This window comes from Bufo bufo, chromosome 5 (genome assembly GCF_905171765.1).
Source record: "Bufo bufo chromosome 5, aBufBuf1.1, whole genome shotgun sequence".
Taxonomy (NCBI): domain Eukaryota; kingdom Metazoa; phylum Chordata; class Amphibia; order Anura; family Bufonidae; genus Bufo; species Bufo bufo.
In genome coordinates this window covers 437,288,138-437,314,072 of record NC_053393.1, presented here as the reverse complement: position 1 = coordinate 437,314,072, position 25,935 = coordinate 437,288,138, and the positions used below count along the sequence as shown (strand labels likewise).

At 42.9% G+C, this 25,935-nt stretch overlaps 1 protein-coding gene across 1 annotated transcript in view; it reads left to right on the top strand.

The window, feature by feature from the left end:
- The window catches only part of CARMIL1 (capping protein regulator and myosin 1 linker 1), a 361,872-nt gene that overhangs the window by 100,506 nt on the left and 235,431 nt on the right, over positions 1–25,935 (top strand). The window contains exons 3-7 of the mRNA XM_040433531.1: positions 2,151–2,201; positions 4,194–4,253; positions 13,769–13,890; positions 24,428–24,525; positions 24,626–24,696. Of these exons, the coding sequence (XP_040289465.1) occupies positions 2,151–2,201; positions 4,194–4,253; positions 13,769–13,890; positions 24,428–24,525; positions 24,626–24,696 (402 nt within the window). The remainder of the gene's footprint in view (positions 1–2,150; positions 2,202–4,193; positions 4,254–13,768; positions 13,891–24,427; positions 24,526–24,625; positions 24,697–25,935) is intronic.

Below are 25,935 nucleotides of genomic sequence, written 5' to 3'. Positions count from 1 at the left end.
GCAAGTGTGCACCCCCTTCAGCTCTTAAAGGGTCAGTGCCTGCAGCCTAATCTTCACCAGCCAATGGCTGCCAGCTTGCTAGTTCCCTGCAAAGGTGTGCTGTATTCTGTTGTCTACCCATGTACAGAGACTCTGCCAGTTTACTGGATTCTGACCCTCTGTGACCAGACCCCCATACTTTACTGCCGTTCTGACTTCAGACATTATATTAGAACATACTCTACTTGTGTCGACCTCAGCCTGTTCCTGACTACGACTTTGCTTAACCCCTCTGAACTCGGCATTGGTGTCTCTGACCCCCATAGGTCAGCTGTCAACCACACAATAGACTACTCTACGAGGTAGTGGCTTGATTGTTCCCCTGCAGCGAATTCCAGATTCCTGTACCGGGGTTAAAGGGTCAATACTGCCAGGATAATGCCCTTAGGTTTAGCCCAAAGTCAAGTCTGTTGGTTGACACAATGGTTCAACACCTACTGCCATAACAATTGCTTTTTAGTTTTTTATTCTAGTATAGGAACAGAAAAAAAACTCTGGATCAATTGTTCCAACATATGCCAGGAGAGCAATTGCACCCGATGGATCCAATTGATCATAATGGGATCAATCAAGTTTCCGTTATGGTTTTTGGGATTCTGCCAGACACAGTATTTTGTCCTGTTTTTTTGCTAGAATCTGTGATGGTGGCTCCTGATGGAACCTCCGCTGCAGGGTGTGACCCTAGCTAACTCTGCATATCTGTATTTAAAAATGCAAATCATATTTCATTATACAAGTGTCTGTATAAAACCCATAGTCTACCCTGTAGATGTTAGTGAGGCATCTCCATATTTTCATCCCACTTTTACCCCCACTTATATATCAGTACTTTAGTATGGTTTTTATATATGTGTATCTACACCAGCACTACAGGTTGCTATAATATATATACATATATATAATTTGTATTACATGTCTGTTTCTAAAGGAGATGTCCAGTTTAAAAAGCCTATTTTTATATGCCCTATTTGGAAATTCTGTATTGGGCCTTATGCACACAACTGTATTTTTCATCTGTGTAATAGTTGCATTTTTTGAGGCTGTCATACTGCCCAGATCATTTCTATGGGGCCATGCATACATCTGTATTTTTTGCAGATCCATTTGGCCATTCCACAAATTATAGAACATAACTTATTCTGGTCCGCGGACGAGAAAAGTAATTTCAATTGATGGGAGTGAGAAAAATGCACACAGAAGATATCCATATTTTACAAATCTATACTTTGCAGACCGAAATACAGACACAGTTGTGTGCATGAGGCCTTAAAGGAGCATTCCGGTTGGGAAAGTTATCCCCTATCCATAGGATGGGGTATAAACTTAATTGGTAGGGGTCCTACAATCTGGGCCCTGTACCCTGTGGAGCCTCCCTGAATGGTGGTCACTTCACTTTTTCCTATGGGAGCACCAGCGATAGCGGAGTACAGCGCACTTCCATAGAAATGAATGGAATGGCGGCGCACCTTTTGACCAACCGCTCTGTTTGGGTACAGGGCCCCAGTTCTCGTAATCAGTAGGGGTGCCCCAGCGGTAGGACTCCCTGTGGAATACCCCTTTTAATAGCAAGGTGGTGGTTCTTGTTTGTCATTTTTTGGGCCAGAGCAGAGACCAGATACTGTGTATTACACAGACTACCCATTGATTTCAATGGATGCTTTGTAATACTTATTCTCCTGTAGTAGAGCGCCAGGAAAATTGAACACTTTTTGCCATGTTACCCCAACAAATAAAAACTGATTGCTAGGGGTCTGCAGGTAGGGATTGCCCAGTACCCTTCTGAGCTATGGAGTCAGGGAGGTGGTCCTATCAGTGATTGACAGCCTTCCTCTATGACGGTGTATACAAAGATAGCTGTCAATCACTGATAGGACCGCCTCCTGGACTGCAAAGACCATAATGAGCAGGAATTTCAATGAATGAAATACAAAATTAGCTGAATCTTTTCCCATAAAACTATATATCAGCCTGCTCAGCTCCTCCTGCTCTATAACCTGCTCTATATTTTGCATTTCCATTGGTGACAATACCCCTTTAAGTTGTTCATTTAAACCTGATTTGTTGGCTGGATTCAATGTAATTTCTTTCTTTTTTTTTTTTTGTATTTATAGGTGCTAACATCATGTCGAGCGTTTATATTAACTGCCCGAGTCCCAACCAAGGTAGGTTTATCTTTCTACTTCTGTTTTCAGTGTTTCTGATCTTGGACTGACTACTGGAGTTAGGTAATAGTATAGTAGCTATGATAGCATTTGAGTTTCATAAAGTTTTGCAAAGTCAGGATAGGTAATCAATATCAGATAAGTGGGGGTCTGACACCCAGAAACCCCCACTGATCAGCTGTTTTCCGCAGCCAGCGCCTACAAAATCAGGTGATTGGTGGGGTGCCGGCTGCCGTGCTCCCATCGATGGGATGTTAATGACCTATCCTCAGGATAGGTCATTGATTTCTACAGGCTGGAAATCCTTTTAAACTTGCTCACTAGCCTCCATCAGTGCTTTCTCACTCCATTTGCTTTACATTAGTACAGTGTAGAAAGTGACACAAATTAATGCCAGGGTAGCAGTAGTCTGAAGTCACAGTGACCTTGACTGCGATGACACTTGATCACATTAGTAATGAATATATAGCTCTTCATTCCTAATATCAAATGCAACGTGAGGAAATACTGAAGCAATACTGATGACAATACTGATGATACACAGTATCATCTGGAATTCGTGTGCAATCCAGAGCCAGAATATTAACAAATTACAATACGCTCGGTCATTCCAGTGGAATTTTTTCCCCTTCATGATTGGAATCTGACGATACACTTCACATAACGGCTGATGTTCCCTACTGATTTCAGAAATCTCATATGTATGTGGGCAGCCAGATTGTCTCCCAACATCCGCTGTTGGAGGACTAGATAAGGCAAGATGCATTTCAACATGCTCGATCCTTTGTAGATCGAGTTCTCAGTGATGTGATGACTAATGGAATTGGCGCCCTTATGATTTGTGATTTTACGGTTGATTACTTCTCCTCGCTGTCACACTGATAGTCATATGATTTACTGGTCGTAGTGTTGCATAAGCTATTGATGACAGCGAAAGTAGCACTTTATAGAACTTTACATAATAAGACTTTTCTTCGGTTTTCTTATAATATCCTATTTGAAATCATTAGTTTGGGAATGTTGTACAAGTCTTGTGGTTAATAGGCTTTACGGAAGGAGAATATCCTGAGGATAGGTCATCAATATCTGATTGGTGGGGGTCTGACATCTGGCACCCCTGCCGATCAGCTGTTTACAGAGGCCACGGTGCTCCGGTGAGCACTGCGGCTCCCTCACAGCTAGCCATGCGCATTGTCGTACATTTGTATAGTGACTGAGATTCACACAGGACATGTGATCGATGAACGTGACGTCACTTGCCTAGGGACAGGCCACTGAGCTCACTGAATTGTGACAACCTCTTCAAACAGCTGATTGATGGAGGTTCTGGGAGTCAGATCCCCCCCAATCAGATACTGATGACCTATCCCTGAGGAAAAGTAAGCAATATTCTACTCCTGTAAAACCCCTTAAGTGCATGTGGAAACTTATACTAGTTACTACTACTAAACTAGTTACAGAAGTATTCAGATCCAGGTGCTGGTTTGAAAATGTAGAATATTTTTCGTGGCACAACCCCTTTAACAGATTACCCTAGGATCCATCCATTGTTTGTGGGTACAGATCTTGTCACAGGATATCCTTGTGACATGATCAAAGGGGGATCCTTTCTTTGCTTTCCTCTTGTGTCCCGCAATCTGATCATGGCATACAAGGATTTAAATGACTCTTCCATTAGAGTAGGACCACTGCTGTATTTTCAGCCATGGTCCTGTTCCTGATTGCGCAGGCAAAGTGGCAGTGCCCACATGATCACAGCAACGTAATAGCATGACACAGGCAGTTGTCTGCAGAGAACCTGTGTTATCGTATCATGGTGCTCTGATCACAAGCTCATATATGGTAAGTATTTTTTAAGCTCCCCCTAGTGGTGACCGCAAGCAGTCTAGATTTGTGTCAAGAAAATAATTTGTGCTTTCTGTCCTCTTTCAGAATTTGAAGGCCCAGTTTTGTGCTATTTAAAGAATTTATTTTTTGTTTTTTCACTTTCAGCTCGAACTTACATTCAGTTATTTGGAAATTCAAGGCATTGTTTGCAGCAAACCAGGTCATGTAAGTATCTTCTCTTATTTGGAAGTCATAAGCACAACATAATTGTCCCTGAAACTGCTTCCCTGTGAAGGTGTCTTCTAAAGTGGTGGGTAGTGTTGAACGAACTTGTGTTTTAAGTTTGGCGTCTAAAGTTCGGGTTATCGAAGTATCCCGTTATGGATTCTGGTTCGTGGTAGCGGAATCCATAACGGGATACTTCGATAACCCAAACCCGAACTTTAGATGCCGAACTTAAAACACAAGTTCGCTCAACACTAGTGGTGGGATATTGAAAATCTTCAGTCACCGGTAGTTTCTATTTGAGTTGATAAAATCCCTTGCATTTTACATTTGGAGAATAAAAATTAACTGGAGTGATTGATGTTATCTATGAAGCACCACCCACGTTAGTGAATCCAGCATCCACATCCTACATGCCATATTCCTTGACAGAGTGTGTTTGGTATCTCAGAGACTCCATATTTAGTCCTTTACCTGTCACATCTCCAGTATGAGGCTGCTTTCTACTGCTAGATACGGCAGTCTTTGGATTTACACTGCATGAAATAATGGTCCTGTAGCATGACGGCCAATAATTAATGGAAACTCTAATAATAACTTCACGTCTTCATATGGAGTGATCGGCATATAGGTCTTTGTTTCTTAGCTTAACCGTCTACTCTCCCTGACAAGTATTATTTCCCTCTACAATCTGAAATAGAGCAATTGAAGTGGGATCTCATTTTTATTAAAACAGTAATAACAGAGAAGCTGGAACTGGGATGTACTGTTTCTCCTTATGCTTCTCTGGCAAAAATTATGCAAATTGGCTCTTTAAAAAAAAAAAAAAAAAAAAAAGCCTATGCCTCTAGTGCCATATTTTGGAAGGCAGCTATCCTGACCTTTTAAACAGGCCTGAATCAAAAAGTCATACATTGACTATTGACTGTTGAATGATAGGACGACTGCCTTCCAACAGAGAGCACTTGGGGGCACAACCTTTTTTTTTTTTTTTTAGATAATTTGCATACCTGTTTGCCTGAGGATCATTGCATGGCCTACGACTCATTAGGCCTCTCAGGCTCCATTAAGCAGAAGTAGAAACCTCCCCACTCAGCCAAACCTGTACTCGGCCTGCACAAAGGGCAAGCAACCTGAAACTGTCTGCAGATGAGTGTCTGGTTGGCTTACATCCTTAGTTATGTTTCAAGGCCTGTTTTAAAGGATCAGACATTGACTGATAGGACAGCTGTCTATTTACAGGTAAGAGAGCTAATTTGCATAGCAGAAGGACTCGATATCTTTAACATCCCTATATTATAGGCTGGGTGTGTTCTCCTTTGCAACCAAAGTTTGTATTGATCCCATACATTGAAAATGACACTGAGCAAAAATATAAACGCAACACTTTCGGTTTTGCTCCCATTTTGCATGAGCTGAACTCAAGATCTGAAACATTTTCTACATACACAAAAGACCCATTACTCTCAAATATTGTTCACAAATCTTTCTAAATCTGTGTTAGTGAGCACTTCTCCTTTGCCGAGATAATCCATCCCACCTCACAGGTGTGGCATATCAAGGTGCTGATTAGACAGCATGAATATTGCACAGGTGTGCCTTAGACTTCCCACAGTAAAAGGCCACTCTGAAATGTGCAGTTTGATCACACAGCACAATTCCACAGATGTTGCAACGTTTGAGGGAGCGTGCGATTGGCATGCTGACTGAAGGAATGTCTACTAGAGCTGTTGCCCGTGCAATGAATGTTAATTTCTCTACCATAAGCCGTCCCCAAAGGCGTTTCAGAGAATTTGGCAGTACATCCAACCGACCTCACAACCGCAGACGTGTAACCACACCAGCCCAGGACCTCCACATCCAGCATGTTTACCTCCATGATCGTCTGAGAACAGCCACCCGGACAGCTGCGGCAATAATCGGTTTGCATAACCAAAGAATTTCTGCACAAACTGTCAGAAACCGTCTCAGGGGAGCTCATCTGCATGCTCGTCGTCCTCATTGGGGTCTGGACCTGACTGCAGTTCATCGTCGTAACCGACTTGAGTGGGTAAATGCTCACATTCGATGGCGTCTTTGCCCTAGTTAAGGCAAAACTGTGCACATTTCAGAGTGGCCTTTTATTGTGGGAAGTCTGAGGCACACCTGTGCAATATTCATGCTGTCTAATCAGCACCCTGATATGCCACACCTGTGAGGTGGGAAGGATTGTCTCAGCAAAGGAGAAGTGCTCACTAAAACAGATTTTGACAGATTTGTGAACAATATTTGAGAGTAATGGGTCTTTTGTGTATGTAGAAAATGTTTTAGATCTTTGAGTTCAGCTCATGCAAAATGGGAGCAAAACCGAAAGTGTTGCGTTTATATTTTTGCTCAGTGTAGAATGAAATGGCTCTGAGAATAGTCTTGGTTAAAAATTCCCTACCAAAAATGTCCTCCTATGCGCATCTTTAAAAAAACATTAGTGTTTTCCTCCCTTGCTGTTATCAGATCTCAGAACTCCATGTTTTTGAGCTTGTTCAGAGTTGTCTCATCAGAAATAATCCCTTTCAGATTTCAGCTTCCACAGGCAGATGTTTCCATGGCAGGATTACATGGCGGCCATTTACACGATTTGCCTTCCATGTAGCACATGAAGCTGCTCTTACATATTGGCTCTCTGCCTTGGCTCGTAGAGGTGGCTTCAGTTGTGGTGTCCATATGTCCTTATAGAGAATATGAATGGGGTTGTCTTCATAACCTTTTTGGATAGGTCCATACACTGTGGGGTAACATACAGAATTTGCTGCGGATTCACCACAGATTCCAACCCTTTCAAGGTAGCACGAGTGAAAATGGCCATGAATCTATAGCTTATACATATTGTATTGCAGATTCTCCACAGATTGGCACCAAATTGAAATGCTGCAGGTTTTAATATCTGCACTGGAGGTTAATTCCTCGAGGGAACTTTCTGCAGCGTGTGGATAAAAGTTGTAAAATGTACATGTGGACTTGCAATAAGGAAAGAAAAATATACCTTATAAATTAGTTGAGAACCCTCAGAGCTATAGGCGACCGAAATACAGCACTGTGAAGGCAAATATGGCTGACCGTTTTCATGTGACTCGTTTGGTCATCATCCTATAACTTGTCACCTGGTGCACCTTTGCCCTGCATCACGTCGAGGACGTGTCAAACTAATCAGGTGATTTCATTTGTATTATTAGTTTTTCGCTATATGAATACCCCCCCTTTTAGTATACGTGTGCCTCCTGACTAAGCTGCTATCAAATGTCGAGGGTTGTCTGTGAACCCGCGGGTCCCCCAGCACATCTAAAGGTCTACTGTGCTGGACTATATACTATTTAGGTCATGAATTGTCAGTCTCTTGGATTTTTAAATAAACTGAGCATGTGTTTCCTGTGTTCCGGGAGGGGAGTTTTGTAGGATATACATTTTCAAGAGAGCGTGTTTGAGCCCAAGAAACTAAAGACAAAAGTCTAACGCACAAGCATCTGTGTTTTCAAGAGAAAAAATGTACAAATGTTTACTGCAGCAAAGGAATCAATAGCGTTGTCATGTTTCCATTTCGTGGTGGATGGTGGCACCTTACTGGGATACGCCAGTTTCAGAAAATCAAAAGGTTTGCATCCCCTGGATCTAAAAAATTTACATTCCATTTTAATGGTGGCAGAGATCTTGTGGACCGTGAAGAATTGATCATGAAAGTATATTGGAAAACTCTATAGTGCTTAATGGGGTATTCTGGTTTCATGATGATATCTTCAAAATAGGTAATCAATATCAAATCTGTGGGGTCCAACTCCTGGCACCCCCACTGATCAGCTCTTGTACAAGGGCTACGGCCTCCCAATGTTTAACACACGCCATCTACATTGTAGTGGCAGTGCTTCGTAACCACAGCTTTTCACCCTATTTGGGAAAGCTGATATTGCCCTACACCGACACTACAAAGTAGATGGCATGCAGGTAAATATCGAAGAGCACACGGCACTCGCACGAGCGTTGCGGCCGCTTCAAACAGCTGATCAATGAGGGTGCTGGGAGTCAGACCCCACCAATCTGATATTAATAACATATCCTAAGGTCAGTATCATGAAACCGGGAAACCCCTTTAATTACTCAAAGAAAACCATTTATTTGCCAATTGGTAACACTTTCTAGACAGATTTTTGGCACACACAATCGCTAGCAGCTTTCTTTTTGACGTTTTTGCCCTATAGAGAAGAACGCCTGAAAAAAATGCCTTTTGATAAAGCCATAAAAACTATAAGCAAAAAAATTAACAAAAACGCCAATAGCTAAAAAAAAACGCTTATGTGTCCTATTTCCCATAGACCTACAGATAACAACTGAAGCTGGCGTTTTTACCACAAAGAATTTTTGAGTAAAAAATTCCACTAAAACCACTAAAGTGCAGAACAACAACACTAAAAACCTAGGTGTGAATGTACCCTTAGAGCAGGAATGGCCAACCTGAGGCCCAGACAATCTACAGCTATCAGTCTACAGCAGGGCATGGTGGGAGTTGTAGTTTTACAACAGCTGGAGAGCCGCAGGTTTGCCATGCCTGACCTAGAGCTTCATTCATCAACATTGTCTAAAAAAAAATCTTTGTAGCCCTGTTGACAGGATATTACTAGTCCCAAGCCACTTTGCTCTCAAGTCCTCTTTACCAGAGAGGTTTGTCCAGTCTGTCTAGAGAATCCTGTGGACTAAATATAAGGGGTTTTCCTCCCAAAATTGTGTCCGGTAATGGCACCTAAAGTAGCCATTAGCAGACACATCTACTAAAATAACCTGACCTCTTTTTTACTTATGGATGGGACAGATCTGGAGGTGGTGTGGTTTTGGCCTACAGGCTGAGAACAGTTGTTTTAAGCTTTGTTCACACCAGCTTTAGATTCTGTTCTGGAAGCTTTCTGTTACATTTTGATGGGCAGAATAAAATAGTTAGTCCAGAAATAGAAAAGGAAACCCAACTACGGCATCTGCTCGGGTTCATTGTAAAATGGATGAAAAGGCATTCGTTCATCATACTGGTCATGAATCCTGTCAAAATAGAACCGATTCTGCCAGTGTGAACAGAGAATTGCTTGCACAGACCAGTTCCACCATTCCTGAAATAAAATATTACACATTATAAAAATTCCCACAAAATACAATACACTGCTCAAAAAAATAAAGGGAACACTTAAACAACACAATGTAACTCCAAGTCAATCACACTTCTGTGAAATCAAACTGTCCACTTAGGAAGCAACACTGAGTGACAATCAATTCCACATGCTGTTGTGCAAATGGGATAGACAACAGGTGGAAATTATAGGCAATTAGCAAGACACCCCCAATAAAGGAGTGGTTCTGCAGGTGGTAACCACAGACCACTTCTCAGTTCCTATGCTCCCTGGCTGATGTTTTGGTCATTTTTGAATGCTGGCGGTGCTTTCACTCTAGTGGTAGCATGAGACGGAGTCTACAACCTACACAAGTGGCTCAGGTAGTGCAGCTTATCCAGGATGGCACATCAATGCGAGCTGTGGCAAGAAGGTTTGCTGTGTCTGTCAGCGTAGTGTCCAGAGCATGGAGGCGCTACCAGGAGACAGGCCAGTACATCAGGAGACGTGGAGGAGGCCGTAGGAGGGCAACAACCCAGCAGCAGGACCGCTACCTCCGCCTTTGTGGAAGGAGGAACAGGAGGAGCACTGCCAGAGCCCTGCAAAATGACCTCTAGCAGGCCACAAATGTGCATGTGTCTGCTCAAACGGTCAGAAACAGACTTCATGAGGGTGATATGAGGGCCCGACGTCCACAGGTGGGGGTTGTGCTTACAGCCCAACACCGTGCAGGATGTTTGGCATTTGCCAGAGAACACCAAGATTGGCAAATTCGCCACTGGCGCCCTGTGCTCTTCACAGATGAAAGCAGGTTCACACTGAGCACATGTGACAGACGTGACAGAGTCTTGAGACGCCGTGGAGAACGTTCTGCTGCCTGCAACATCTTCCAGCATGACCGGTTTGGCATTGGGTCTGTAATGGTGTGGGGTGGCATTTCTTTGGAGGGCCGCACCGCCCTCCATGTGCTCGCCAGAGGTAGCCTGACTGCCATTAGGTACCGAGATGAGATCCTTAGACCCCTTGTGAGACCATATGCTGGCGCGGTTGGCCCTGGGTTCCTCCTAATGCAAGACAATGCTAGACCTCATGTGGCTGGAGTGTGTCAGCAGTTCCTGCAAGACGAAAGCATTGATGCTATGGACTGGCCCGCCCGTTCCCCAGACCTGAATCCAATTGAGCACATCTGGGACATCATGTCTCGCTCTATCCACCAACGTCACGTTGCACCACAGACTGTCCAGGAGTTGGCAGATGCTTTAGTCCAGGTCTGGGAGGAGATCCCTCAGGAGACCGTCCGCCACCTCATCAGGAGCATGCACAGGCGTTGCAGGGAGGTCATACAGGCACGTGGAGGCCACACACACTACTGAGCCTCATTTTGACTTGTTTTAAGGACATTACATCAAAGTTGGATCAGCCTGTAGTGTGTTTTTCCACTTTAATTTTGAGTGTGACTCCAAATCCAGACCTCCATGGGTTGAAAAATTTGATTTCCATTTTTTAATTTTTGTGTGATTTTGTTGTCAGCACATTCAACTATGTAAAGAACAAAGTATTTCAGAAGAATATTTAATTAACTCAGATCTAGGATGTGTTATTTTTGTGTTCCCTTTATTTTTTTGAGCAGTGTATATAAATACTGTGGGTTTGCTGCAGTTTTTATCCTCTGCGTTGCAAGAGTGAAATCTGCATTGAGAATTTGCATCATAAATGGACATGCAGGCCACCCACCTAGTTAAGTCAGTACTCTCTGCTCTGCATTGATGAGGGGCAATCGCCCCGTCTGCAGATGAGGTGCGGGCTTATTTAATATCAGTCATGTCTCAAGGCCTGTTTAAAGGGTCAAAAACTGACATATAGGATAGCTATCTTATATCTGGTGGCATTAGAGGCAGAGCTTGCTAAAAGCTCATTTGCATCCCATTTTTCCCAGAATTCCAGTGGAGCATGTATGGCCTATAAGTCTCCTCATGCCGATTAAGGGGCTCTCTCCCCAAGGAGAGATAATACCCCGCAGATTTAAAATGCTCACGCAGGTCAAGTTGTGTGCTAATTCCATTTGGAATGAGTGTGTGGATGAGATTTTGTAAATTCTCATCAACTTTGCTGGTACGGTAATAGACTGCGGTTTTCTGCATGCAGACACATCATGTGTGAACATACCCCAATTCTGCACTGAGCAGTCCTATTCTGATTGTCACTGCCCATTTTTTTTTCACAATAATCCAAGTAGCTAGAATCTTAAAATACAGTGAAACCTCCTTTTTATTTTTTTTATTTTTTATGGAAACAAGCCAAAATATTTCCTTGTTAAATAACTGATTTCTTAGCCCACTGGTCTGTAGTACTATTGCTGGTGTGGATCCGCATCCCAGGACTCTCATCTTACAACAGAAATAGAGTATAATTTGAATTAAATCCGTTTTGTACAAGCATGGATGGGTATTTGTATGTATGTGTGTATGAATGTCTTTTATAGAATACGTAGTTATCATTATAGTATTACAACTGCAGCTATTTTTAAAGGGCCACTTCCTATACAGGACTCAATGCAATATAATAAAGACAGCAGAAATGTTTCATGTCATTGATGTAGCATTTCTAGAAAAATATGGTCCAAGGGAATAAGAATAGGTGAGAATAATTCCACGTAAGTGACACTCCTGACAGCCGCCAGGCCCGCGTTACAGTCTAATGCAGGGCACATCCCTTACATTATTCTTTAATTACGTCTCCAGGGATAGTCTGTGTGATATATGAACCAGTTGTGGTGTGCTTTCAAAGATTTTCTCTCTGTCTGATCTATTTATTTCAGAAGACACTAAAGAATGTTACTGTTTCTGGTGGAAACCTCCACTTTACCAATATAATAACCTCTAGCCATGTGCTCATTACCAGCTTCTTTTCTATTCATATTCCTTCTGTCACCGCAGTGCTGGACATTACAATTTATAGGCGATGGCAAACGGTAGCCCAACAAAGTACTAATAGGGGGGTCATAATTGACAGTATAGCAATAATAGTGTATCGCTTTGGTATATCGTGAAGGAAGTCTGTCACCAGTGACGTCCCTATGTAACCAAGGACAGTGTCAAATTGGTTTTCCGCACTTGATTACAATGCTATCCTTGGTTCGTAGATCTGCGTTTTCCCTGCAAAGAAATATATATATTTTTTTAGCAATATGCAAATGAGGCTTTAGTGCAACGAGGGCGTTGCTATATCTCTCATTGCACTAAAGACCCACTCCTCTCTATTTCCAACCCCTACCTCCGACCACTGATTGCTACTATAATGGGAGCGGGCCAGAGGTCCGGCTGCAGCATGGCAAACATGCGGAGAGGCGGCTGGACAAAAACCGCAGCGTGCTGTCGTTTTTGCCCAAAATGGAAAAGGCTACAGCAAGTGTGAAAGTAGCCTTAACTAGAAAAATTGCCTATTTTAACCCTAGCTTGTGCCATGCAGTTCTGATGTGGAGAACCTGCCACCTTACACCTGGTTTCTGTTACTCTTTTAGTACAGAGGGTGTGTAATGTTCGCATTTATTTCTGACAGATCTGTGAGGGATGCATCAAAGTATACCAACTAACCAAAAAGGTTTGTTCCTTCATTTATGTAGCGCCCACATATTCTGCAGTGCTCTACAGGGGCCGTCATTGCTCACCATCCCCACTGGGGCTAATAATCTAGAGAACATGCAAACTCCTTGCAGATGTGGTCTTTGGTCCGAACCCAACAATGCAAACCTCTGGCCTCCCTCTTATCTGAATGCTTCTGTGGCTGCAGGGAGCATGTTTAGTAATCTGAAGCCATCTTCCGCATTAAGTAAAACTTGTCTGTGCTTCTGAATCCTTGTGTGCGATGACCGTGTGTGCTGTAACATCAGTGAAGTAAGGAGCTACGTCTTCTCCCGTGAAGGTGCTCAAAAACCTTCAAAAGCTGTCAGATGAGCGCACATGGGTTTTCAGCGGGGAGAGGTGAGAAAGCCGCTGCCTAACATCTTTGAAATTCAACATGCCAAATCCTTCTTTCACCAACCTCATCTGTCAGAGAAGAGTCAGAAGGCCCTGATACACATAAGATACAGTAGTTGGCTGGACCCCTGAACTCAATGGGTTCTGACAACTTTTCTTTGATGTGTATGAGGGCCATTACTTTCAAAGAAGGCAAAAAGCCAGTAATGTGGTCTTAAATGCATGAAAGGAATGTGAAGACCGTTTTTAAAAATGCTCTTGAAATATTCTATAAATTGCAGTAAAGACAGTTCAAACCATCTTGGTGCTTTAGCCTACCCTCCTGCAGTTCACTCCGATATGTGAAAAGGTAATCCATTACTGTGTGTACTCCTACGAGATTCCACATCTTTATGTACTCTGCTTCTGTGTTTTGCAGTTGGTAGTTGAAACAGAAAAAGGCAACATATCCTTGAAGATGGTTTCTTCTGATGATGTGAATGAAGTCATAGCACATATTGGCACCTGTCTTCGAAAGATATTTCCAGGATTGGCACCTGTGTATGTACTAAAAGTTATCAGTATATGAACGGCTTTATAAAATTGTTTTGTTGTACAGAAAGGCTTAATGAATTGATATAGCATTTTTCTCATATATCAAAGGGGTTCTCCAGAAATTGATAAAATAAAATTACTAAAAATACTTAAATATTACTTTATTATAAATATATTCCCAAATAAATTGAATTAGTCATCAGGAGAAATAAAATGTCCGCCATCATATTAGTACACACAAAACCTGTCCTAATCACACAGCAGGACAAGTTACTTTACAACACTGAGCTAAAGAACTGCCTCATCCTCCTCTCTGCTCTGCTTGTCAGGGATTATGATCCTAAATACAGCTGATAAGATCTTCAGCTGAATCTCTGTAGGAATGAAGTTCACGAGAAGACATGAAGTACAAAGAGGAGGATGGGGGTGGGGCTGATAAGCAGCAATTGGCTATATTACCACAGCCCCACGTTACCACAGTCTGTCTTGTACATCCACTCTACGTCTCCTCGTGAACTCCATTCCTACAGAGATTCAGCTAAATTTATTATCTGTATTCAGAATCGTAATCCCTGACAAGCAGAGCAGAGAGGAGGATGAGGCAGCTCTTTAGCTCAGTGTTCTGAAATAACTTGTCCTGCTGTTCTATCAGGACAGGTTTTATGTGTATACTAATAGGGCAACAACCATTTTATTTCTCCTGATGATTGCTCTCTAGACAAAACAAGCCATCATAACTAATGAAAGTATTTGGGAATAAATTTATAATAAAGTAATATTTTCAGGAATTTTATTTAGTAAATTCCCAGAGAACCCCTTTAACCTGTATATAAATAGTCTGTCATTTTTTAATAAAAAATTTGTGGTTGGTTTTCTGGAAGATTTTTTTGAAGTCACTCCATGTATTTTACTTCCTGTCCTGGCTCTTTAACTTCCTCCATGTTTGGACTGTTAGCACGACAAACAGGGTCACTTAACTTTCTCAGTCAGACGTCACTGCGACCAGAGATAGTCCTCCTGTAGTCACACATTACACTAGTGCAATGCTCTTCTGTTGGCATCTTTATCTAGGACTATCATGAGAACAATTGAGCTGTCATACTGTCATCTCAATCCTACACCTACTGTTATTTCTACTATGTTTTCTATGAATATTGAGCGTAAAAAAGAATTACCTTTCTGCTAGAAAGTATTCCTTTTTAAGTGTCTTGCTGTGGGCAAGGGACTGATACTGGACACGAGGGACTAGGCAGTGCTCTCTATCGGTACTCCATTGCTTTTGGATTGCTTTGTTTTATATTTGTGTTGGTTGGTTTGATTAGAAAAGGAAATGACAGGCATCATTTTTGGGATCTGGCAGGATTGGCTTTAACCTATAAACAATGAGACATAGAGGATAATTCACCCATATATGACAGTTACAAATATGTGAATAATAAAAATTAAAATGTAGAAATAAGTATAACTATTAGCCAGCCTTCTGCCACTCCGCAGGCTTCACTGAATGTGAAATCACTCATAGATATTACCAGCTTATGGAAAAGTTATTGTGAATCATCAGGATGTATTTTTGCCATTTGTTTTACTTGTAAATATTACACCGGATTTGTACAAAGTTACCTTTTTATTTGTCTTTTAAATAAATGGTAGACAAATTTAGGGATGTGTGAGGGGAAACATTACAGTATAGATATAATATGTTTGCAAAATATAGCTTGATTAAAGGTCTCTTTACACAGGACGATGCACAAGCAGATTGTCGGGAAGGAAGCGTTCCTTCCGGAAAATCTACTGATTGCTAGCGGAAGAGACCATGCAGCGATCTCCTCCAGAGTATGAGGAGGAGCGATCGTTAATGCCAGACTCGTTTCCCAGCAGCAGATTGTGTTGCTGTACACAGCACCATCTGCTGTCGGGAAACGAGGATTATTGTGCTTCACTAACGCTCCAATTATCCGATGAACGAGAGTTACACTCGTTCATCGGGTAATCGGCGGTGCATTTACACCGCCAGATCGCTATGAATGCTCCTTAACTATGATCTTTTCAATTCTCGGCCCGTGTAAAGGACCCTTGAGACGCAGGCATTAACTGCATCAGCATTTTTGTTACATGCCTTTTAGGAATTGTATGCAAATAATATCGCCTTGCAGTTGTCCAACCCAAAAAAACATTTTAGTTACGTCATAAGAAAAATCTCTTGCATTTTCACCACCACTCCCTTCCAGTGCCGAGACTCCTGTTTCCTCTCCTATCAATCCCCAGTGGACTGGAAGTTTGTTGTCCTTCTGTGGTCACATACACCACTGCAGCCATTTATTGGCCTCAGTGGTGACTTAACCTCAGAGCCTCCGTAGTCATGGGGACACATCACCACTGGAGCCAGTGAATAGCTACAGTGGTAGATGTGACCACGGACAGGACATCACACTTCAGTTCTGCTGGGGACCTGAAGCTGCGGGGGTGGAACAATGGGCAACTGCCTTTTTTCTTAAAGAGGTTGTCCCACGAAAAATATTCTACAGTTTACAAACCAGCACATGGATCTGAATACTTTTTGTAATTGCATGTAATTAAAAATGTTGTATAGCCACTGCGTTAGTCAATAAATTGTACCTGTATAGCGCCACCTGCTGTTTGTTATTTTTCTTATGTCTTTGTCCGTGTCTCTGAGAAGGCCGCACATTCTCGGTTTCATCTTATAACTGCCTCCTGAGCTGTGATAGCAGAAAATACATCTGGCTATAGGGTTCTTCAGTGGTCTTAGTGACATGATGTTGAGAAAAATGTCTTTCTTTGTGTTCGCTGCAGTGTCTCAAATATTTCCAGTTCTGAAACCTTATAAGGGTGGGTTCACACTAGCGTTAGAGATTCCGTTATGGCTTTCCGTTATAACATGGTTATAGTGGAAAATAACGGAATGCCCAGACAGAATGCAAAATGGAAGCCTTTAAAAGATATTCTGTTTGCTTTCTGTCCTAATAGAAGTCTATGGGAAAGCACAACGGATCCGTCTGGGTCCCGTTATGCAAGACGGAAAACAAAGTCCTGACGGATCAGTTTTGATGCCTTTTAACCACCTCAGCCCCCAGTGCTTAAACACCCTGAAAGACCAGGCCACTTTTTACACTTCTGACCTACACTACTTTCACTGTTTATTGCTCGGTCATGCAACTTACCACCCAAATGAATTTTACCTCCTTTTCTTCTTACTAATAGAGCTTTCATTTGGTGGTATTTCATTGCTGCTGACATTTTTACTTTTTTTGTTATTAATCGAAATTTAACGATTCACTTTCAGTTGTAAAATTTTGCAAAAAAAAACGACATCCATATAGAAATTTTGCTCTAAATTTATAGTTCTACATGTCTTTGATTAAAAAAAAATGTTTGGGTAGAAAAAAAATGGTTTGGGTAAAAGTTATAGCGTTTACAAACTATGGTACAAAAATGTGAATTTCCGCTTTTTGAAGCAGCTCTGACTTTCTGAGCACCTGTCATGTTTCCTGAGGTTCTACAATGCCCAAACAGTACAAACACCCCACAAATGACCCCATTTCTGAAAGTACACACCCTAAGGTATTCGCTGATGGGCATAGTGAGTTCATAGAACTTTTTATTTTTTGTCACAAGTTAGCGGAAAATGATGATTTTTTTTTTTTTTTTTTTTTTCTTACAAAGTCTCATATTCCACTAACTTGTGACAAAAAATAAAAAGTTCTATGAACTCACTATGCCCATCAGCGAATACCTTGGGGTCTCTTCTTTCCAAAATGGGGTCACTTGTGGGGTAGTTATACTGCCCTGGCATTCTAGGGGCCCAAATGTGTGGTAAGGAGTTTGAAATCAAATTCAGTAAAAAATGACCTGTGAAATCCGAAAGGTGCTCTTTGGAATATGGGCCCCTTTGCCCACCAAGGCTGCAAAAAAGTGTCACACATCTGGTATCCCCGTACTCAGGAGAAGTTGAGGAATGTGTTTTGGGGTGTCTTTTTACATATACCCATGCTGGGTGAGATAAATATCTTGGTCAAATGACAACTTTGTATAAAAAAATGGGAAAAGTTGTCTTTTGCCAAGATATTTCTCTCACCCAGCATGGGTATATATAAAATGACACCCCAAAACACATTCCCCACCTTCTCCTGAGTACGGAGATACCAGATGTGTGACACTTTTTTGCAGCCTAGGTGGGCAAAGGGGCCCATATTCCAAAGAGCACCTTTCGGATTTCACTCGTCATTTTTTACTGAATTTGATTTCAAACTCCTTACCACACATTTGGGCCCCTAGAATGCCAGGGCAGTATAACTACCCCACAAGTGACCCCATTTTGGAAAGAAGAGACCCCAAGGTATTCGCTGATGGGCATAGTGAGTTCATGGAAGTTTTTATTTTTTGTCACAAGTTAGTGGAATATGAGACTTTGTATGAAAAAAAAAAAAAAAAAAAAAAAAATCATCATTTTCCACTAACTTGTGACAAAAAATAAAAAATTCTAGGAACTCGCCATGCCCCTCACGGAATACCTTGGGGTGTCTTCTTTCCAAAATGGGGTCACTTGTGGGGTAGTTATACTGCCCTGGCATTTTAGGGGCCCAAATGTGTGGTAAGGAGTTTGAAATCAAATTCAGTAAAAAATGACGAGTGAAATCCGAAAGGTGCTCTTTGGAATATGGGCCCCTTTGCCCACCTAGGCTGCAAAAAAGTGTCACACATCTGGTATCTCCGTACTCAGGAGAAGGTGGGGAATGTGTTTTGGGGTGTCATTTTATATATACCCATGCTGGGTGAGAGAAATATCTTGGCAAAAGACAACTTTTCCCATTTTTTTATACAAAGTTGTCATTTGACCAAGATATTTATCTCACCCAGCATGGGTATATGTAAAAAGACACCCCAAAACACATTCCTCAACTTCTCCTGAGTACGGGGATACCAGATGTGTGACACTTTTTTGCAGCCTAGGTGGGCAAAGGGGCCCATATTCCAAAGAGCACCTTTCGGATTTCACAGGTCAATTTTTACAGAATTTGATTTCAAACTCCTTACCACACATTTGGGCCCCTAGAATGCCAGGGCAGTATAACTACCCCACAAGTGACCCCATTTTGGAAAGAAGAGACCCCAAGGTATTCGCTGATGGGCATAGTGAGTTCATGGAAGTTTTTATTTTTTGTTACAAGTTAGTGGAATATGAGACTTTGTAAGAAAAAAAAAAATAAAAAAAAAATCATCATTTTCCACTAACTTGTGACAAAAAATAAAAAATTCTAGGAACTTGCCATGCCCCTCACGGAATACCTTGGGGTGTCTTCTTTCCAAAATGGGGTCACTTGTGGGGTAGTTATACTGCCCTGGCATTTTCCAGGGGCCCTAATGTCTGGTAAGTAGGTAAATGACCTGTGAAATCTGAAAGGTGCTCTTTGGAATGTGGGCCCCTTTGCCCACCTAGGCTGCAAAAAAGTGTCACACATCTGGTATCTCCGTACTCAGGAGAAGGTGGGGAATGTGTTTTGGGGTGTCATTTTACATATACCCATGCTGGGTGAGATAAATATCTTGGCAAAAAACAACTTTTCCCATTTTTTTTATACAAAGTTGGCATTTGACCAAGATATTTATCTCACCCAGCATGGGTATATGTAAAATGACACCCCAAAACATATTCCCCAACTTCTGCTGAATACGGAGATACCACATGTGTGACACTTTTTTGCAGCCTAGGTGGGCAAAGGGGCCCAAATTCCTTTTAGGAGGGCATTTTTAGACATTTGGATACCAGACTTCTTCTCACGCTTTGGGGCCCCTAAAATGCCAGGGCAGTATAAATACCCCACATGTGACCCCATTTTGGAAAGAAGACACCCCAAGGTATTCAATGAGGGGCATGGCGAGTTCATAGAAAAAAAATAATTTTGGCACAAGTTAGCGGAAATTGATTTTTTTGATTTTGTTCTCACAAAGTCTCCCTTTCCGCTAACTTGGGACAAAAATTTCAATCTTTCATGGACTCAATATGCCCCTCAGCGAATACCTTGGGGTGTCTTCTTTCCAAAATGGTGTTATTTGTGGGGTGTTTGTACTGCCCTGGCATTTGAGGGTCTCCACAATCATTACATGTATGCCCAGCATTAGGAGTTTCTGCTATTCTCCTTATATTGAGCATACGGGTAATGAGATTTTTTTTTTCCGTTCAGCCTCTGGGCTGAAAGAAAAAAATGAACGGCACAGATTTCTTCATTCGCATCGATCAATGTGGATGAAAAAATCTCTGCCAAAAAAAAAAAAAGGAGGGGAAAGGCGTCTGCCAGGACATAGGAGCTCCGCCCAACATCCATACCCACTTCAGCTCGTATGCCCTGGCAAACCAGATTTCTCCATTCACATCAATCGATGTGGATGAATAAATCATTGCCGGGATTTTTTTTTTTATATATACAAAGTGTTTGCCAAAGTATATGAACACCGCCACCTCCTCAGCTCATATGCCTCGGCAAACATATCTTTTACTGCAGAGGAGAAATCTCGTCTTGCAGCGCCGCATACACCGACTTGCGTGTAATCTGACAGCAGCGCAATGCTTCTGTCAGAATGCACATCAGTGCTGCAGCTAGTCGATCGGTTGGTCCACCTGAAAGGTAAAAAAAACAAAACAAAAAAGAAAAAACCAGGCCGCAACGCAATAAATTTATTAACTGTTGAACAGAACATAGAAACTTTTTTTTAACTTTTTTAACTGAACGTTTAACTTTTTTACTTACCGGTAATTTTTTTTTTGTTTAGTTTTTTTTACCTTTATAGAACAAACCTCTCCTTCCCCATGGGACAATGTGCAAAGCGCAAATTGCCCAAAGATGTGGCGAAGTACATTATGCACTTTATCCCAGGTGAAAGGAGAGGTTTGCAGCAGCTGTGAGTAAAAGGGCCCTAATAGCCCTGTGTGCCTGTCCTGTGAGATGCAATCCCTATGCTAGGTGTACCTGTGTGTGGTACTTCCGGAAACACTCACCAAAGCATAGGGCAGGGTGGTCAGGACAGTCAGGACAGAAATAGCGGGTGTCACGCCTTATTCCACTCCTGCTACAGACACGACATTTTTTTCGGGGTGGCGGTTGGGTTGAGGTACCAGCAACGACACTGGGGAAATGTCGCTCGTGTAGACGGCTAACTACACTGGTGGATGGGGCCACGGAACCTCCTGGGTAAAGGAGGTTCTCGATGATCTCTTCCTGGAATTTGAGGAAAGATCGTGTTCTCCCAGCCTTACTGTAGAGAACAAAACTATTGTACAGCGCCAATTGAATTAAATATACAGACACCTTCTTATACCAGCGTCTGGTTCTGCGGGAAACTAAATAGGGAGCCAACATCTGGTCATTGAAGTCCACCCCTCCCATGAGCGCATTATAGTCGTGGACTGAGAGGGGCTTTTCAATGACACGGGTTGCCCTTTCAATTTGGATTGTCGTGTCTGCGTGAATGGAGGAGAGCATGTAAACGTCACGCTTGTCTCTCCATTTCACCGCGAGCAGTTCTTCGTTACACAAGGCAGCCCTCTCCCCCCTTGCAAGACGGGTGGTTACAAGCCGTTGGGGGAAGCCCACGCGACTAGTTCGCGCGGTGCCACAGGCGCAAATCCGTTCTAGAAACAAATGCCTAAAGAGGGCCACACTTGTGTAGAAATTGTCCACATAAAGATGGTACTCCTTGCCGAATAAGGGTGACACCAAGTCCCAGACTGTCTTCCCACTGCTCCCCAGGTAGTCAGGGCAACCGACCGGCTCCAGGGTCTGATCTTTTCCCTCATAGATCCGAAATTTGTGGGTATAGCCTGTGGCCCTTTCACAGAGCTTATACAATTTGACCCCATACCGGGCACGCTTGCTTGGGATGTATTGTTTGAAGCCAAGGCGCCCGGTAAAATGTATTAGGGACTCGTCTACGCAGATGTTTTGCTCAGGGGTATACAAATCTGCAAATTTCTGGTTGAAATGGTCTATGAGGGGCCGAATTTTGTGGAGCCGGTCAAAAGCTGGGTGGCCTCTGGGACGGGAGGTGGTGTTGTCGCTAAAATGCAGAAAACGTAGGATGGTCTCAAATCGTGTCCTGGACATAGCAGCAGAGAACATGGGCATGTGATGAATTGGGTTCGTGGACCAATATGACCGCAATTCATGCTTTTTAGTTAGACCCATGTTGAGGAGAAGGCCCAAAAAAATTTTAATTTCGGAAACTTGGACTGGTTTCCACCGGAAAGACTGGGCATAAGAGCTTCCCGGGTTGGCGGATATAAATTGTGTGGCATACCGATTTGTTTCTGCCACGACTAAGTCCAAGAGCTCCGCAGTCAAGAACAGCTCAAAAAATCCCAGGGCCGAACCGATTTGAGCCGTCTCAACCCGAACTCCAGACTGGGCGGTGAAAGGGGGAACTACAGGTGCGGCTGAAGTTGGTGACTGCCAATCAGGGTTTGCCAGCACCTCAGGGATTCTAGGGGCTCTACGGGCCTGTCTGCGCGGTGGCTGCGACGGGGTAACTAGTGCACGTGCCACTGTACCAGCTTCAACTGCCCTTCTGGTGCTCGCCACGTCACCATGTTGTACGGCAGTGCTGGTACTAGGTCCAGGAAGGGCTGCGCTGCTGGTGTATGCCTCACCACGTGATCCGGCAGCGACAGCCCCACTCTGCTGCTCTTGAAACGGATCCTGCGTAACCTGTGGTCTAGCGACACGGGGCCGGGTACGCCTGGTGCTGCCAGGGACCTCCACCTCCTCGTCCGAACTTTGGGTCAGAGAGCCACTGCTTTCCACAGGTTCATATTCTGACCCGCTAGATTCATCAGATGAGGGTTCCCACTCCTCATCCGACTGGGTCAGAATCCTGTGGGCCTCTTCAGAAGAATACCCCCTGTTTGACATTTGGACTACTAAATTTAGGGGTATTCCCTGAGACTACCCAAGAAAAAAAGCAAACCTGTCTTACAAAGGGGAGGCTAGCGAAGTACCGGATGCCGCTGCGGTTGATAAAAAATATCAAAACTGATTTTTTTATCGCCGCAGTGCTTGTAAAGTGAATGTGCAGTGATCAAAAAACAAAATTTTTTTTGTCACTGCGGTGGGGCGGGCGTGGGTGAACGCACGTGTGGGCGACCGATCAGGCCTGATCGGGCAAACACTGCGTTTTGGGTGGAGGGCGAACTAAAGTGACACTAATACTATTATAGATCTGACCGTGATCAGTTTTGATCACTTACAGATACTATAAAAGTACAAATGCTGATTAGCGATACGCTAATCAGCGAATAAAAGTGACTGCGGTGCGGTGGGCTGGGCGCTAACTGACGCTAACTACCTAACCAAGGGGCCTAAACTATCCCTAAAACCTAACAGCCAATACTAGTGAAAAAAAAAAAGTGACAGTTTACACTGATCACTTTTTTTCCTTTCAATAGTGATTGACAGGGGCGATCAAAGGGGTGATCAAAGGGTTAATTGGGGTGCAGGGGGGTGATCTGGGGCTAAAGTGTGGTGTTGGTGCTACTCACTGTGAAGTCTGCTCCTCTGCTGGATCCAACCGACGAAAAGGACCAGCACAGGAGCAGACAAGCCATATAACAGATCATATTTACTAATATGATCTGTTATCTGGCTTCTGATTCGATTTTTTTGAAAATCGCCAGCCTGCCAGCCAATGATCGTTGCTGGCAGGCTGGTGACGAAATACTTCTTTAACTTTTGCCGGCCCGCGATGCGCATGCGCGGGCCGGCAATGCACGAAATCTCGCGTCTCGCGAGAGGACGCACCGGCGCGTCCACCCAGAACAACAGGACCGCCGCAAAGACGCAATCCTGCGTACGGCGGTCCTGAGGTGGTTAAAGGCTTCCATTTTGCATTCCGTCATAATACAAGTCTATGGGCAAAAGAACGGATCCGTCCTTCCGTCTTATAGATTCCGTTATTTTTCGTTATAACGGAAAGCCATAACGGAATCCCTACCGCTAGTGTGAACCCACCCTAATAGTAACATTTTCAGAAATTTTTACTGTAGGTTTAGTGCTCTTGTTGCTGCTGTGCTACATTGGTGGTATTCGCTTGCATGTTTTTGCTTTTCTAGACTGCACAGCCAACATCTAGATCGCAGAGGGGCATCTTACATTCTCATATGACTGTGCATCTAGGTTAAGAGGAGCAGCCCCATATAAACTGACATTGTGAGGTTTTTCCATAGTCCGTTATTGATCTGGTAGTTTTTTCCCTGAGGGTCTTTACACACATGAATTTGGCTCTGGCGGTCCATGCGTCAGAATAGTAAATTTGTCTAATAGTAAGACTGGGATTCGTATTCTTATACAGTGTAAAGTACGATGCTATTAGTAAATCTGCCCTAGTGTCTTATTATTATCTGTCAGGTAGTAGCCTGATATTGCTGAGGACTGCATGGTACATGTGTCCAGCATACTGTTTAGTTTTAAAATTTTACAAAATGATATCCAAAGAATTGTTTTCCTTATTTTTTTATTTTTATTTTTATTTTTTACAGAAAAATTATGAAGAAAGTAACCATGGAACCATCTGACAGACTGGCAAATTTGCAAGCTCTGTGGGATAGCCAGACGGTGTCAGAAGTAGGCCCTTGTGGTATGCAACTAAAGTTACTCAGCACATTGAAATACGAATAAAAGTGAGCTCAATTCTGAATCTCTACTCATCTGTTTTTGTTTTGTTTTTTACTTTTTAGGTGGGTTTTCACAGATGTATGCGTGTGTTTGTGACTGGCTTTCGATGCCTTACAGAGAAGAAGTACAGTGGGTAGGTCAATAAATTGCTATTTACTCTGTGAATGGAAAGAAAATCTTGCATCAGAATGTATGCATGGGTAATGATGGATCTTTTCAGCAATCTGTTATACATAGGCTTAACAGCTATGGACAACTTCAGGGGCATTTTTTTTATCATTGCATTTTACTCATTTTGGGCAATTTTTTTTCCTTTGCTCTTTATTAAAAATGTTCAACAGTTTTTGCTCTACAGACTTCACTTTCAGTGTATCTGCAGACTATCTTGCTTCTTGTTTTGCAGAAACTTCATAAAGGAGCTGCTCTTGATGTATACCCCTTTTATCTCTGAACTCCAGACAGCTCCTAAACATTCAGTTAAGCCATGTTCTTCTCTGTGATAAGAATTTAGATATAATAAGTGTTTATGAGCTGTCAGGCGTTCAGAATAAAGAGCAGCTTCCTGACAGATTTTCTGTAAAATAGAAGGTAAGATAGTCTGCAGATGCACTGAAAGTTAAGGAACTGTGGAAATTTTTTACTAAAGACCAACTGAAAACATTATTTTGAGCCATAAATGAGTAAGGTGCAATGATAAGTAGCTTGGTGTAACTGGGTTGTCTAGATTTGGCTGCCGCCCCCACTTTGTCAGACCTTTGGAGGGAAGCATACTTACCTGCCTCCCTGCTACTGGGTTCCGGCTCTTTCGGTTCACTGCTGTGGTCTTGGCCCTCCTGCCCCAGCTTGTCCTCCTTTGGCCCTCCTGCCCCAGCTTGTCCTCCTTTGGCCCTCCTGCCCCAGCTTGTCCTCCTTTTGGCTCTCCTGCCCCAGCTTGTCCTCCTTTTGGCTCTCCTGCCCCAGCTTGTCCTCCTTTGGCCCTCCTGCCCCAGCTTGTCCTCCTTTGGAGTGGACAGAGTTCATGTGTGCTGCCGCAACCAATGACTGGCTGCAGTGGTGATGTGCCCCCAAAGCAGTACGTGACCCAGTGATGTTCTGCCAAGAACACAACAGTGGACTGAAAGAGCCGCAACCCAGCTCCGAAGAGCAGGTAAGTATGCCTTCCTCCACAGATCGGTGATGTAGGGGATGGGGAAACCAGAAAGGCTGCCAAAGCTGGTCAACCCCTTTTTCAGCTGGTCATATGAATTAAACTGGTAAGGGGATGCTTGTTTGGCTAATATATATATATATATATATATATATATATATATATATATATTTTTTTTTTTCTCTATGACTCTCCCAATATACATGCAAGCTCGGCTGAGTGTGC